At 33.8% G+C, this 17,686-nt stretch overlaps 1 protein-coding gene across 2 annotated transcripts in view; it reads right to left on the bottom strand.

The window, feature by feature from the left end:
- Positions 1–1,820: 1,820 nt before the first annotated feature.
- LOC132704572 (dachshund homolog 2) overlaps positions 1,821–17,686 on the bottom strand; it is a 349,768-nt gene continuing 333,902 nt past the window's right edge. For both annotated transcript variants that reach the window (XM_060674652.1, XM_060674653.1), the window contains exon 11: positions 1,821–3,225. In XM_060674652.1, coding sequence (XP_060530635.1) covers positions 3,092–3,225 — 134 coding nt within the window. In that variant the 3' untranslated portion in view covers positions 1,821–3,091. The remainder of the gene's footprint in view (positions 3,226–17,686) is intronic.

Below are 17,686 nucleotides of genomic sequence, written 5' to 3'. Positions count from 1 at the left end.
AAATAAATTAAATACACTGTGCTTTAGATACCAATTATTCAAAATGTTTAAAACGCAAAACACGACTAAAATACAATTTGTGAGAATTTATTGTTTTTTAAAAATTGAGTTCAGCATAACCCTTTTCAAATAAATATACACTTCACAAAGAGCTGTTTCCTGTATAACATTAGAGGAAGGACTACAAAGCGAATTGCAAAGTGAACCCTGCTGAAAGGGTTCATAGCTTGACCGTTTTAATCTTCTGAATGTTTCAGTTCTTATCTAAAATATCAAATCTCGTGATGTTTGGTCAATAATAGGGCCGTTAATCCCTTTTGAAGTGCACGCGTATCATAACCTAATCAATAATTATGATTAGCCATCTCGATATTGCTTTCACCGTTTCTAACAATGATTGATAGTCCAATTTGATTTTTAGTTATCTTTCCATGTTAATGCCTTTTTCATTTTATAATATTTTTACAATTTTCTCGACCACAGAAAAGTTAAAAAACAAACCTTCAAAGGGCACTGAAATGCGACGGAACAGAAAACATTCGAAATATTAAATAAAGTTATGGCCATTCGGAATCGATGGAATGTCTGTCCTTTCGATACGGAATTTCGTTAGGGGAAACTCGGACATTATTTAATTTTGAATCGGACGAGATTTTTCGAATTCGTTTATAGACAGTTCGCTGGAGCACATGATAAAGATATTAGGAAATATTTCTCGTTGATTAATTTGAAAATTGAGGGACGTTTGCCTCCGCAGCCTTTATCTAAATTTAGCCTTTTTTCTTCATTTTTGGCCAACGCAAAATCCCAGAGGATGTTTTGGGATTTTGGAGGTAGTTCGAAGGAGGAGACTCGACATACATTTTCTACATTTAAAATGTAATAGAAAAAAAGTTATTAACTTTTTTAAATTCTTTTTAATTCATTCTAATTAATTTAATTGCTTTAATTTAAAAAATTAAAGCAATTAGACTCGTGATTGGTATTTAAAATGATGATATAAATACTAAAACACATTTTTAAACATTATCTATCGCTAGTGCAATGAGCAGACGATAAATTTTTGCATACTATTTTCGAATTGACAATACACAACCACACATCTATAGGTTTCCGGATTTTCTTGAATGAAATTCTTGCTGAATAATTATAGCATTTCAAACGTATGCAGAAGTTCGCCAATATATTGTTCCATCAAATGGTAATATAATTTTGTTATTAATTTAAAAGGTCGACCATACCATAATAATTTGATGATGATGCAGCCATTATGTGGGTGATAATTACAAAATTATCAATATCTCAAACATCTCAAATGTTCCGGTAAGACAAAATTTATGTAAAATGAAAACAGCTTGACTGATTAATGACTAAATTTAATAATGGAATTCTAGAAAAGTAAAATTTTCGAGTTCAATTCTGAAGCTGGTATCCAAGTTGTGTATTTTCCCGAACTTTTTTATAACAACCTGCAACAAACCAAATTTTTCAAGCATGACGGTAAGTCGATTTGTAAGTTTGTATTGCGCTTCAGTGAACAGACTGATTGTGCCTCCTGTATATCGTAAAATATTTTATGCCTTAACTGTTACTTGCAACGTAGGTTGGTCTCGAATTATATTTGAAGTGTATTCCAAAACGGCACCTTACCATCCCAGCTTTCTTTAGCAATAAAAATTACCATTGATGATTTACGTGGTGGGAATTTTACATCGTCATTGTGGATGAGAAGAAAAACTACGTTATTTTATAATAGGATCCTGTATTTTCTACAAGGCACACACACAAATATATTTACAATAAATACATACATCCACACCCTTAAAAATAACCTAACATTTACTTTTGCGAACATCCGACTAACTACGTCTATTTTGGAAACTGAAATAATTCTACTAGGCGTATGTGTATTATATATTAGTATGTATACTGTAAATTTGTGCATACGAGGGTTATCAAAAATGTCCATAACTGTTTCTATTGCACGAAATGACGGTATCTTCCCGTTGATATATTCAATATTGAATAAAATACTAAATATGTCTGTATGCAATGCTACTAAAAAGGAGGCGTTAACCATATAGATAATTAGGTTATTTTTTATGGGAACCTTGGTTTTGATGTTGTTCCAAAAAGTAATAAAATTCTATTTAATATTAATTTTACAAAAACTTATGTTCAAAATTCATTGTTTATCAGAAACTATAGAAAACGAGCATACTTTTTAGTCAAAAAACAATTTGTAAATTTTGTAGAATTATAGTGAAAATAACCTAAACTAAGCAAAATTGGGCATTTGCAATTGTGTTCAACTGTACAGAACTAATGTAATCCAAAACGCTGTATTAGGATTTTGATTAACATTATTATAAGTACGTATGTACCTAAATGTAATGTAAAATCTACGGTTAACTCCTCCATTACTACGTTGATTGTCAAAATGATGCAGGCGTCGGCGTCATACACTGACATTTTCAATTTCGCGTAGATAATTTTTGTTTCCTTTTCTGAACGATTTTGCTTCCGGTAACAGCAAATTTCTAACCGACTAAAAAAATGATCAAAGATTTCTTTTTAAGCACAGTCAAATTAATAGCATATAAACAAACGCAAAGACAGTTAAAGACGTAAACATTTGCAGCAGACATTCGCTCAACGCCTGTTTGTTAACAAGTTAATCGAATAATTTAATATTTTTATAATTCACTACTTAAGTAATAATTTCGGAAATAGTAAATTATCTATTATGCCCAAAAATCAGTCTTAGTAAACATAACTTATACATTGTGTAGTAACTATTTACAGATTACACGATTACTAGAATGTATACTAAATGTATAACAAATTTAGGAAATTTCACCGCGTTAGAGTCCAAAAGCAAACAACTTCAACTTCAATTCGAGCAGACTTAACAGTATCATCCAAAGAATCCATTGTTTTCTTTTTATTTTACCGCTGGCAATGCACTTGCTTGATTTATACCAGATAATGAAGCCTTAGCAACTAATTACATTTTTCACATTATTGATCGTAACATTCGTAAATTGGGAATGTTGATTTCCTTTTTGCTCTATTTACATGCAGTAAAGGATTAGGTTGCGCTACTCGTAAACATCACAGGATTTTTATAGTAACCCGTGCGGTCTTGAAGGGGTGACTTCACCTCCCTCTCGGCATGCTGCTGCCTAGATTTGCGCTCCATCTCCAGTTCTTGCGCTAATGATTCTGAAAAAAGAAAAGAGTTAGATTTCTAGATGATTTGAACTTTCGTGGAACCAAATTCCCGGGTTATTTCAACGAATAAACAAAAACCATGATAAATAATGTATTAAGTAACAAAATTTATAAACAATACTTGAAGTTTATAAACTTGTTGCATATTTGGGGTTGTGGAATTGATTGGTCAAATTTTTTTGTGTCAATTGACTGGTCAATTCACCAACCAATTCACAGAAATAATTTTAAAAATACCATGAAATTTATATTGTGTATTACGTCGCCTTTGCGGTAAATTGGACATCACAAGCGCATAATAATTTATTATAAAATTCACGTTATTAATAGATAATGATAGATAACAATCTACAATTGCAAGATGTTATTTAAAACATTTTATATCTAGTCAATTAAGAAGTGGCCAATTGACCAGTCCCAACATTATCCATATTACGCTTGTTTATATGTCCGTTAGTCGGTTATATTTGTGCAAAAACGACACTTATATTCAATGTAACTATTAGAATCTCCGCCTGGGGCAGCTGTGGGTGGAGTGAGTAGCTCACAGTTTTCACTGCCGGTCCCAAGCCCGGATAAAGGAGGAGGGTTCTTAGGTAAGGCTAGCCACCTGCATAAGGTAAAACACTCACATGCTCAAAGCACAGCCTCAGAACCAGGATTGATTTCACAGATAACGACCCACGCGAGAAAAAGGACAAGGAACAAACTTTATATGAAGAAGCAACAAATAAGAATTGCATGCTGGAATATAAAAACACTCTATTCGAAAGATCATGAACTAATTCCCGAACTCAACGAACATAAAATAGACATATGTGCACTTTTCGAAACAAAAAAGAAAGGAACAACAAAACTAAATAACTACATTTTAATATACTCAGGCATGCCAAAAGAGCAAAGAGCAACATCAGGCGTTGGAGTAGCTATAAATGATAAATACGAACAAAATATAGAAAGACAAAAGAAAGCTGAGAGTAAAGATTATGTCTGACTAACCCATTCACATTATATCAGTGTATGCACCCGACATTAATAAACCTGAAGAAATGTCAATGGACTTCTACGAACATCTACAGTCAGCGATAGACAAAATACCAACATATGAAAAGATAATTCTGTTAGGGTATTTAAATGCAAGAATTGAAAACGAGGTAGTGGATGGTATAAAACAAAAATATAACAAGAATATAACTAATAGAAACGGCGAAATTTTGAACGAATTATGTGGACAGAATGAACCGAGAATAAACAACACATATTTTACCCATAACACAATACACCTTCTATGACAATAGAAACAATAAATCAATAATCGATTACATTATCACCAACCGAAGTTTCTTACCTCAACAAATATTAGACATAAGAGTATTATCTTCAGCCAACGTCGGAACAGATCACAAACTTGTCCTAGGAAAAATACGAATAGGTACGCCGCTATCGAAAAAAAGACCATCGATAAAAACTGAAAAATTCAATATAGAATCCTTCAATCACGAAAGCACTAAACAACTTTACTCAAACAGATGCCAAACACATGTCACTCTTAACCCCATAGTACAGTTTGATACTCCTAACACAGCTTGGAACAAACTGAAAGAAAACATTTGCAAAGGTGCTAAGGAAGCTCTAGGAACACGCACTGTTTCACACAATAGGAGACCGAACATTAAACCCTGGTATAAGAAAATACCAGAGGAATGGAAACAAAGTATAACAATACCCATTTTTAAAAAGGGAGACAAAACAGACCCAGCAAACTATCGAGGGATAACATTACTGAGCACCTCGCTAAAACTTTGAGTAAGATCATTGCGGATAAAATCTCCTCAACAGTGCCAATAAGTGAGGAACAACAAGGATTCCGAAGAAACCGCTCCACTACCGATGCATTATTCATACTCAGGCAACTGGCTGAAAAATCTTTAGAATATAACTCTCCAGCCTATAGATATAGATTTAAAAAAGGCCTTTGATAGAGTCCAACTAAAAGACATTATCACCATCTTGGAAAGCAGTAATGTCTCCAAAGAACTCACAGAACTTATCAAGGACTTAAACACAAACACAACAACCCAAATAAGAACAAACTTTACCTTAACGCAGCATCTCCGAACTACAACTGGTATTCGCCAGGGCGACAGTCTCAGCCCTCTGCTATTCAACACAATCATGGACCAATTAATAAAAACCGTTAAGAATACTAGATTAGGATATCGAATGGGAATACATAAAGTAAATATATTATGCCATGCCGATGACGCAGTACTTATTGCAGAGTCAGAGGACGACCTCCAAAGAATGCTACAAGCTTTTAACAGACAAGCAGAAAAACTTAACATGCAAATTTCCACAAATTAGACCAAATGCATGACCATTGCAAAGGAGCCTCTACGGTGCAAATTGGTAATAAAAAACAAAATTATTGATCAGATAATGTCACTCGAATATCTGGGATGCAAAATTACCCGCTCCGGATTCCTGGAAGAAGAAGTAAGGAAACAAGCCAATAAAGCTGCCGCAATATCAGGACATCTTAAATATCCCATATGGAAAAACAACATTTGAGTGGAGAATGTAAGTCAAGAATATACAAAACCTGCGTACGACCAGTGATGACATATGGTGCGGAAACCAGAGCTGAAACATCAGTAACAAAGAGAATCCTACGAACTACTGAAATGAAGACCTTAAGAATGATAACTGGATACACATTGAAGGACAGACAGAGAAATGTAGACATAAGAGAAAAGTGCCAAACAAATGACGTTGTCAGATGGAAAAGGCAGAGAAGCAGAGAATGGAACCAGCATGTCAGTAGAATGGGCCCCGACAGAATGGCCATAATAATTCGCAACAACGTACCCCATGGCAGAAGACCTACTGGACGACCACCTAAACGTTGGCGAGATAGTTGGAAGTCAACCTCGCAAGAGTTGCTTAGACGAGGAGGAAACCGGAACGAAACAAGCGATACGCCTTCTAAAAGAGGAAGAAGAAGAAGAAGTAACTATTAGAACTGCCCGACATTATTTTTCGCGAATTTATAACAGGGGGAATATGGCAGGAATACATATGTGATGTTTATATAATATATTATCGATATTTATGTATTATGAAAACTGTGTAGGATTTTTTAAGCGTCACAAAAACACAATAATAAATAGCTATGGAAGTGTTCGGAAGAGTTTTAATAAAATTAATAATTCCATTCATAAAGCTGATTTTAAGTATAGTTTTTAATGTTCAATTTCAATTCATCAAACTGATTTGTGTTTAAGTGTTTAATATATAGGAGGATGGGCGGAAATGTACGAAAATATCATGGTCGTCCGAGGTGCAAAAATGTTAAGGTACTTACGGCCCCTATATTATCTAACGGCTATCTGCTATTATCACCACAACTAAGAGCCTTAAGAGTAAAAAAATCATTTGAACTCATCCAGATCATTGAGTGCGTAAGACGTGGCCGTTTTACATAATTGTCTCGGGTTACAATATTATGTAATGCAAACATTTTATTTATTCGTGCAAAAAGTTATTTATGTAGAAATTTGTATTCAACTGATGTGAAACTATTTCTCTTAACCTGGTAAAGTCGACTCCCCGTATATACTTATATATCTTTTACATAAATTATTAAAATTGCTCGAAACGCTATAAATCGAACATACAAACTGGAATTGCAGTTAATAGCGACCAATTACTCAATGGATTCAGGATGAACAAAGATTGATTGCGAGTTAGGACTACATCGTCCAGCGGCGTAGAGGCTTACCGCGTGTGACCTATTATTGTTCGTCCGCGCAGGTTGTTGGATTAGAAGCAATGACCGATGTTCATTTATCTTCTTCAATGACTTACGACTCCAAGTACTGATAGATAGTGCTGTAAAACCTCGCTTGTTAAACATTTAAATTCTAACTGGCTGATTCAAAGAAAATCTAAGATTTATCGAATTATTGGAGTATTTGAAAAAGATCACATAAAATTGAATAATGAAAAAATCGTTAATACTTTTGTAGCAGTGCTCAGCAGCTGGTACTTTTGGGTTTATAAAATTTATTATCCATATGGTATGGTTATGGTTATCCTCTCGTTTTTAATTCCTTTCTCATTTCCTATGCAGCTTTAATAGCAAATTGCCAGTTTGAATTGTGCTTATCATTTAATAATTAAAAATTGCGGCAATTTTAGTAGAATATTATCCACATACTGTTATCCTAACAGATGCCTTTTGCTATACAGAATTTCACTTCTGTTTAAGAAAAATATTAAGTGAACTTAATCGGTGACTGAAGTAAACAAAAATCTTTTTGATGTTAATACAAGAACTGAACCGAATTCTACTGTAATGAAAACGCATGTTTCCACGTCACTGCCCGTTGGACTGGTTCTGCACGTCGGATTGAATAAATAGATTTATTTATTTATTCATCGCGAAAATTGCGAAAGAAATTATTCGAACGATTCGTACAAGAAACCGCTCGAACGTAATCATTTTCGTAGAATAATTGAAGTGGTTCTTTTGAGATTATTGTTAAATATTCACGATTCACGTTTCTGTCTCGTAGCGCATTGACTTGAATGTTGTTTCGAGACGCTAAAATGACCTGATATATCATTTGTTGTAAAATTGTGTTCTGAATATTTTCAGATTGTTATACTCATTTAAATCATTTATTACAGCGTGGCTTAGTTGCTACAAAATATAGTTTATGTTTCTGAGGTTACAAAAAACATGGTTTTTTCATTAACTTCGTTCAGTACGCTTGTGTTGACCATTTTCTTAACAAGATATTCCTTTATGTAGTGTAGGCGATAGTTTTTATTGCGTAGTTCTAATTTTAAAGTCCAGAATTATATATAAATCACGCAACTAACGATGCTGCCAGTGGCCAATACACACACACGGGTCTTGTCGTTTTCCATCTCCGTGTAACTTATTGTGCCGCAGTATAATTTCCCTTGGAGTTTCCTTGCAGAAGTTTGCTCTTAGTTTACATAATGTGTTTATGCCGGAACACAGCGTTGTTTGCGTCTAAGTTTACGACGAATGTTGCCAGCTAGCCCCAGCCAGGCAGCCTGCCGGTATCACCAACTGCGCCTTCGCTGTGCGAAATTCAATTTCGGTCTTATATTTGTTTGTAATATTGATTCGATCCCCGGGAGTTGAATTAATTAATGCTTAGTCCGGGACTGTATTTAATATCGGGGGAAATTCGGAGACCGCCCCAGGTGAACTCGGCCTTCGTTCGCTACGCTGCATCTAAAATTAAGATGTTTGCGGAAAACACGGCGAGAGTTTAAGTGGATAATTTCTAAGTGGCAACTGCTGTGTGCCGTATTTTACAATCGGGGAAACTTGCTATAAAAAGACGAAAATTAAAAATAAAAACCAGAAATTATGGGGAAGCAAGACGCTAATACATTAATAAATAATAGTTAAATATTTTAATTGCCTATTAAGCACACCGGCAGGGCCTAGAGAAGGCTGAGAGAATCATCTGCTCCTGAATGGCAACAAATCGGCTTTAAGAATTGCGCGGTCAAGGGTAATGCCCCTATACGAGTGCCTTAAGAAGTCTCGATTTCAGGCACCGTGAAGTTGTTAGGGTTCAGAACTCAGGGCCATCACTTCTTCATTTTTAATTCAGTATATACGTACTAAGTCTTAAATAGTTCTATAGGCTTGTTTATCGTTAGTCTATGGTTCTGAAGAAATAAACACAGTTCGATGTTCTAGCCAATTAAATAAGACTATATTTTCACTTACTTACACAGCGCACAACAGCAACTTCTTTTACACTTGGCATGGACAACAACTATTGGTCTACCCGTCTTACAATTCGCTTACTCGTCTTTCGTCTTTTTAAGGAAAAAGAGTAAGCGGCACGGCTTTCCGCGTTACCCACGTCTTTTACGTCTTTTTAGTTTAATCGTGTGATACATAATGGGCCTGGTCAAGTGTCGTGACCTGCTTTTACACCTTTCGTCGGTACGCATCAAAAGTAGACCCGAACTCTCAGGAAACACCGCAAAGCGGCTTCCTGTTGCGATAGGCTCACGTCCGTAAAAGAAATAATGTAAACATAACCCTTTATAATTGCACGCAGAAATAATTAACAAAGAAATACCGCGCTGACGAAATCTAAACTAAAGGATAGATTTTATCTACAGTTCTCTCAGACAAATCTGATTTTTAAAAGTTGTATTGTATTTGAGTGTTCAAGGAGAAGAAGATATAACTGAATCATCCTTACTGTTTCTCAGGAAGGGAAATTGTTACCCTATTTCCTAAGTCAATGTTGTAATAATTTGCGTTTTGTTTTGCTTTTGTAAACTTGACAATTGATTGGGATATCGTTAATTGGGGGATCGATTTTTCCATTCTACATACATATATTAACGGTGACATATCCTTAAATTATTCAAATTCACCAATTACCACTTTTTTTCGTTTTTTGTTTATTCTATTTCTGATGAAACGAATACGTTTCTAGACTTCCCAGCTATTGAAGAACTAGGTATATCCTCTTGTCGAATATGATTCCCTAGGGTGTTCTCGTAAGCACTATTCTTTTAGGGCGTATTTGTAACGTTTGCTATAATCGAGAGTTGGTCTTGTGGGGGTGTCTATTATAGCTGTATAATTTTTCTTTTCACATAAATAAGCTACATGCTGCTTATTTTTGCTTGCTTCATTCCATTGACCAATTTTTTTGATTAAGTATGTCCTATACCTAAATACTTTACTTTCCGCGCTTATTAAAAATTATAATATAAATATACTTATATCATAAAACACTAACTTAAAATACTGTAAGGGAAAGTGTGATTTATTTGAGAATAATAATTATTCATTTAAAATACGTAACTTCATTTGTAAAAGCATACTTTATAAAATAGCAATCAATTTGAATAACAAATGATGTTATGCCCACCCAAGATCATTTCGCACGCACGAATCCGTCTTTGACATGATGTGCTAATCCTTAACCTTAAACTTAACCTAACAAAAACGTATCTGGAGTAACATAACAAGAATAAAATCAAGTGGGAGATCTGACTGGACCACCTCCGACCAGCAGAGGTTATCAAATCGTTCATTTAAAAAAAATTTGCTTCACAATCCGGTGGTGCTTAACGTTTCCAGAAACACATTTAGATTTAGTAAGATTTCCTTGAGAAAAATGCATTAGATCGAATAATTCCTGCCTAAACATTAAGTGCCTATATGTACAGATGGTATTATAATAATGAAATTTTGCGTTTATTTTTACAGCCGTTGTTGTGGAAAATGGTATTGACAAAACACATGTCTTTTGTCGAAATCCTGGGGCATTAACTCTTGCAATAACTGAATATGGTATGGGTGCAATGGATAATAGTAACAATAAAATGGTAGGTAACTTATAAAACGGGAATTAAGAAAAGAAGTAATCACAATAAACCCTGTATATCCATTAAACTGATTAAGAATAATATCTACTGACAGAAATTACTGCCAAATTATTTATTCTTCTAAGCAATCTTGATTTAAACCGCTATTTTTGGCATAGTTCTGAAAAAAAATTAAGCGTCTTAAAAAAAGAAGTGCTTCGTTAGGCCGATGGAACAAAGTAGAAAAATACAGGGTAGTCCATTCAAAATCAAATGTTGCTCATTTAATTTTTTAAAATTTGAACGGATGTAATAGATACCCTGGATAATCCATTTTAGAAGTATCCCATAGGGAAGCTTTGGTTTAGTAAGGTATAAATTTTGATCTGATAACATTGCATTACCAATTTTGTTCGCTCCCTGGTGCTTACAAGCTTCAAGAATATACGTTTTTGAAATAGAGATTTCGTTGGAAAATTAAATGGTAATTTAGTTGGATGTTGGAGGAAATGTAACATCGAGTGCACTCAGATTGTAACGGATACCTGAACCGTAAAGTTTACAGATTACCGCTTAAATAAGGACCGAATTTGGTCAAAACAATCATTTCGGTTGCACGAGAAACATCGACTGCAAAGTGAAACCAGGCCACCGTCCTAGACTCCATTAACGGTGGGCCGCCATCTTCCTGGCCTCTCGCGTCTTACCTACCTCACCACTTCCTGATACGGTCCGACATCCGTTCCCGACTCCCGAATAATTCAGAACAGCCGAAAACTTGCCACTTTAAGCCACGTAATGAATAGGTAATTAGTCCGCCGTACATTATATAGACGGATGTATCTATCCGAACTCGGGCTTCCTGTTGTCCACGCAATATACCTTTCGTCGCCGTCTTGGGACCCATTAGGAAGAAGACTCCGAACAACCCTTCGACCGCCCCTCGCGGCAAAACTTCCCCATTGTTAGATCGAATTGAATTAACTGTAATTACTCGGGGATTAATACGGATCCGCGTGGACTATGTCTTCGGTAGCCGATACGGAAACTATTGTCCAAACTTAACTAACTACAAGATTTACTCTACGGGGTAAAGTCTATATTGTGTTATAACGGCGGTGGTAGGGGGAAGCGGTGTTGCAAATGCCCTTTGACAAAGTTCTATTTTAGGCCAGTGGTATTTGAAGTTAGTGATTGATTTAAGTTTGAGCGTCAATCAAGCAAACGTATAAGCGATATGGTATACTACCGGTAAAGTTTTGATTTACGATCACGATTGATTGCTACTGTCACACACAAAAGTACTCAAATAACAGGAAATTGATTTTATTACCTTCTCTTACCACTTGTTAGGTAAAGTAAACTCGCATCTATCGGACTGGATTTTACGGGTAGTAATGTTTGCTTTGTTAAACACGTTAATTCTAAAAGACAATCTCATTAAATTAAAAAAACGTCAAAAGTCATTTTTTTCAAATTAAAACATTCGTTTAAAAAGACGGTGACTTCGTAGAAGGTTTGATATTTTTAAAAGTTGTATAGGGTGGGCCGTTTATCTTGGGTCACTACCTTATCTCAGAAACTATAAAATATTGAGTCAAAAGTTAAGTACAAAAGTTAATTGGGGCATTACAAACCTTTAATTTATTTTAATTTTGTATATATAGGGTGTTCCATGTTTCGTGGGCGAGTCTCAACTTTTTTATTTTTAATGGTGTTCTACTTCATTTTTGAATTCTATACAAAATTCTAGACATGTTTTGTGTGTAATGTCCTATACCTAAGCCTAACCGTTTTTGACATTTTTAATTTTTTATGTGAAAAATAACGTTTGCAAGACGTAAAATATCTGCCAATTTCTTCATTCGGAAGTATTTATTGTTTCACTTGATTAAGTTTTTTTGTACACAAAGGCCTCGAATAAGGATTTCATAAGAAATTTCGTACAAATTAAGGCAATTTTATATAAGGTTGTTTATGCCTGATATTTTTACTTTTTGAAATATTTCCTTCTAAACATTTGTCTATCACAAATAATATGTTGTTGCCATATAAGTTCATTTAGTGTAGGGTGGCTATGACGGCGTTTAAACAAAAGAAGTGTTGTGTTTACCATAGAGGAAAAGATTGATAGGTTAGAAAGGTACATATCGAACAATAAAAACAGGATGGCTCTTAGAGATTATATGTATGTTGTATGTATATTTATGTATAGAAATTTCTTATGAAATGCGTTATTCGAGTCCTTTGTCTACAACGAAATTTACTAAAGTGAAATAAATGCTTCCGAATCAAGAAATTGGCATATATTTTACGTCCTGCAAATGTCAGTTTTGCAATAAAAAATGAAAAATGTCAAAAACCCTTACGCTTAGGACATTATACACAAAATATGTCTAGAATTTTGTATAGAATTTAAAAATTAAATAATATACGAGATGTTCTACTAAGTAACCAAAACATGGCGAAAAAAAACTATCGAGCACTATTTTGGCTTGCTAATGCCAACTTAGTCATTGTTTATTGTTATGGTTATTGTAATAAAAAAAGTTATCTCAAGGGTATAGAGCGTTTTTTTAGAAAAATAACAAAAAAATGTAGAAAATACTAATAGAAAATAAAACAAATTAAAAAGACTATCTGCAATATTCAGAAGTGTCCTATATAAAAATGAAATTTTTTATGAAAAAAATATTTTTAATAATATACTAATTAAATATAAAAATTTAAAATTTTTCTACTATTCGTTTAAAACAGTGTTCCTTGTAAGTTTTTGTGCGTCTGGATATTTTTCAGTAAATGTTTTTGATAAAAATTTTCCAATTTTTAGATAATTAACAAATTTAAAAAGTTTTGTGTTTAATAACTTTTTTACCAGGAAAGTAGGTCCCATTTGTTTAGTGCTCAATTGCTTTTTTTTCTTGACAATTTTTCTACAATGTAAATAAGTTTTAATGCTAATATTTAGAAATCTACAACTTTTTGAAGTAAACCTGATACGAAGTCACCCTATTTATAAATAAGATTAAATGGTGTCTTTTCTTTTAAAAAATACGACTTTTAACGTTTTTTCCTTAACATTTCTAGTTTCTAGTTAGTTTTTGGCTACCCTTCATTTTGTTATTTTGAAAATAGTAACACATACTATTAACTAAATAAGAAAACAAACCCCAAATATATAACAAAGGCCCTCTATCGGAGAAATCAATAGATATATTTAGACCTGTACACTTTTGACTCAAAATATGTCATAAAAGGTAACACTATAGGCTATCATATATAAAATATGTCAAGATAGTTCCGAAGAATTAAAAATGTCTTAATATATAGGGTGTTATACGATATTATTCCATAACAAACGAGCCACGCCGTCAGATGAGTATAACCGGCAAATGAAAGTTTACTTTTTTGGGTAAATGAAGCATTTACATATAAGAATCAAAGAGAAAAGAAATACAGTAAATAAAACAAATCATGACAGGGAGAATGACATGAGATTCTCCTCCTGGTATTTTTTTAATAGTACTAATAATAAAGCAATTTCCTTAGGAAATTGCGGTCGGTTGAAGACAGAATTCATGTCTACAAGACTTATTCAGATGGCTCGGACAGATGTCTATAGAAATTTTCAGAGTTGCAGTGTCCCGTACAATAGCAATTTTGTTTGCCAACTTTCGTAGGGAGACAACGTCATACGATGAAGATTTTGTTTGTGATTAATAACGAAAATGGTTGAAAGGTTAATTATGTGTATATTTTAAGCCTTTTTTGAAATAATACTTCTGAAAAAAAAAGTACTAATATTTTCTGACCAACATATATTTGAAAAGGTTAGAAAAATCATATTTTGAATTTTTAAATACGGTGAATCGCTTAAATACATAAAAAATTGATTTAAAAATCATACTTTCTCCTTGCGCATTTTTCGCAGTAAATAGAAAATATACAGGGTTGGTTAAAAAGTATATGTCGATACTAAGTTCCTTTTGTTTAAATGGAACAGCTTTTTTTAATGCATTTTCGAATTCTACGTCTAGTTTCACACATAATTCATGTAGCATACCTTATTCTACTTTTTATGAGCTAAAGAATAAAATCAGAAATTTAATTTTGTAATTAGAGGGTAAGTAACTAGTTCCAGTAAAATTCTTATTTCTGTATGAAAAGAAAGTGAAAATGGCACATGTAAATGAAACTCAGAAAATAAAAATTTTAATTTTAATTGGATATGGAGACAAAACTCAAGAAGAAGTTTGTAATTTGTTTAACGCAAAATATCCAGAAAGAGTCTTTACACGGTGATTAAAATTCAGAGAACATTTTCAGAAACATTGCATTTCAAAGAAATTATTTCATTATATACATGCTAATCGGTTTAAAGCCCTCCCAAAACATTAATCAGCATATTATCATTAAATTGCCTTATTTTCTATCCAATTCTAAATTTTAAATTGTCTACATTTTCTGGTCTTTCCTTATACACTTGATTTTAAATATCCCCACAGGGAAAAATCCAATGGAATAGTATCTACATCTTGCAGGCAATTCTGTTGATCCCCGTCTACCAATCCACTGTCTCGGCATTACTGTGTTTAAATACTCACGCGCTTGTCGAGCAAAATGGGACGTAACACCATTATGCTGAAACAAAATTTGTATATCTGGCATATCAGGCCGATTTGAAGAAATTGCCAATATCGGGCTCCAATTATTTTGTTATTCAAAATCCCCGGTTAAACATTTATTTTTTGTGGATGTTGGTTTTCATTTTCCTTGATTCATGGGAGATTATTTGTGCTCCTATTCCTAAAATTTTATTTATTTAGCGCACCATTTAAACAAAACGTGAATTCGCCACTTTGAAGCTACTTGATTTTTAATTTCATTTAGATTCGCCATATTCACTTACTTTACTGATAGAAATGCAATTGTAACAATTTAAGAACTTTACATGTACTAGCCATTTACCTGTCTATTTCAAAATTAGATGGGTTTTTTATTTTTTTTGGTCCTAAAAAGTCAAGAGTCATAGGCTATGTTATATGAATTATCCGTGAAATTTGACCTAGAATTCGAAAATGTATTTTAAAAAATGGCGTTCCATTAAAAAAAAATAGTTTCTGACCCACTTTCTGTTTTTGCAAAAAATTATGATGTAGGCGCGCGAGCATCTCTCTTAAACTCCAGTGCATGTTTTTTAAATTAATTTGTTCCCTATTTTAGCCGTCGACTGTATATAAATATGTATGCGCTTTTTTTAAAGATTTTCTAAGACGTTGTTGGATTATGAAAATTTTTATTTTATACGAATATAACAAGAAAACTCCATTCTTCTATTTATACACGAACAAGAGAAAGACAACAGTCCCCATTACCCTGCGTCTTTTTCTATTGTAAAATTTGCCTCACTTTTCTATCCCTCTGTTACCATTGCAGTTTAGGTCGAGCTAGTTATGTATGCGCTTACATTTCAGAGTGTCATAATACGCATTTACAAAGTGCAAGATGAAAAATGCAGGGTATTGCCAACTGATAGACATTTCTGGGCTTTCTCTTGTCTAGCTCATTTAATAAATGATTTATAATTGGTATGAAGCCATTCAAGCAGCAAGCCGCAGCAGCGGCTAGCAACTGCTAGTCCATTCTACAAAAAAATAATGGTATATAAACCGTTCTCATATACACCTAAACCAACAGATATCAAAGGTTATCATCGGAACGCAACCTCATCCAGCTAACCCCAATGGAAAAATGCATCAGGATGCGTAGATCCTATTTGGATGTTTACGTATGATTTCTATTTTTTTTCACCTATGTGTCTTTTTATAGTCACTATTCACCCGAAACACCGATGCTCCATTGCCAGAGTGCACCACAGATGATTCAGTCATGGAAATATGAATCAGATGAAAAAAGTTAAAAAATTAAAAACATTTGGTTGTTTATGACAAGAAAATTGAAAAGTACGACGAAAAAGGAAACACATTAAAACGTCAGCTTTGGAGCCACTTAGGATGTTTTTGGTACTTGAGTCATGGCTTGGGAGGGATCAGATGTTTGCGATACATTTTAGTCGTGGATTTCTTTATGTGTGGACGTATATCGGTTTCAGTGGACAAGAGTTTTCCATCCATAACTACTATCGACAGTTGGGATGGCTTTTCGTATTGCCACAACAATAGTATCCGTTTAATCATTGCAAAGCGACGTCCTAAAGTTGAAAATCATTTCCATTGAATGATGTGGTATCTCATTGTCGATGGGCAACTACTAAATTGAATCCTTTCAGCTTGCACATTTAAACTTATTTTCCCTTGTTCGATTATTCTCGTCTTTGATACCCGTTAAATGCCGAAATTAGAACGTTACCATGATTAGCCGTTTTCTGTTGTGGTGTGTGTGTGTGTCCCTTTCTCGACTACAAATGAGGCTCTTTGTGTGGCCTCTATTAAAATTACAAACCATTCGTTTTACAACTGTCTTTTTAAAAGTTTCATTTCACGCCGAAGATCATCGCCCACTATCGGAATTGAACGATTTTGTCGGGCCTTTTTAATTTACGGGGATTAACTGGGTGGAAAAATTAAATTTCCGATTACGTTCGCTCGGTATAGTCTTTGACTTTGTCAATCCCACTACAACGAGAAAAAGAAGTGCATGTTAGAAGAGATTTTTACACGATTTACATTAAACCATCAAAGCAAAACAGTTTTAATTTAGTCGCCTCGATAATGAGGTTTTATTAATAAAAGTGTGGCGGAGTGTGGGGGTAAAATTGTCCTTGGAGAACTTATCACAGCCAGATATCGATCATCTGATTAGCAACATGCCACGAAAAGCTAGAGATTCTCAAATGTAATTTAGCGGCGCAGCCCAAAATTGAATTTTTAAGAATTCCTTTCAATAAATTGGTTTAACTATGACATCGAGTGATATTCATATTTATCTCTCAAAATAGTAATAAATAGTTAGATTTATTGGGTGTGCATTTTCTATATCACACGGTATAAGTAACGAAGGAAACGAACGAGAGTTCATATCATAATTCGGAAAACATGTGGATAGT

Source organism: Cylas formicarius, unplaced genomic scaffold, assembly GCF_029955315.1.
Source record: "Cylas formicarius isolate icCylForm1 unplaced genomic scaffold, icCylForm1.1 PGA_scaffold_7__23_contigs__length_41026272, whole genome shotgun sequence".
In the NCBI taxonomy this organism is placed as follows: domain Eukaryota; kingdom Metazoa; phylum Arthropoda; class Insecta; order Coleoptera; family Brentidae; genus Cylas; species Cylas formicarius.
The sequence above is the reverse complement of the archived record's forward strand: the minus strand, read 5'-3'. Positions and strand labels throughout refer to the sequence as shown.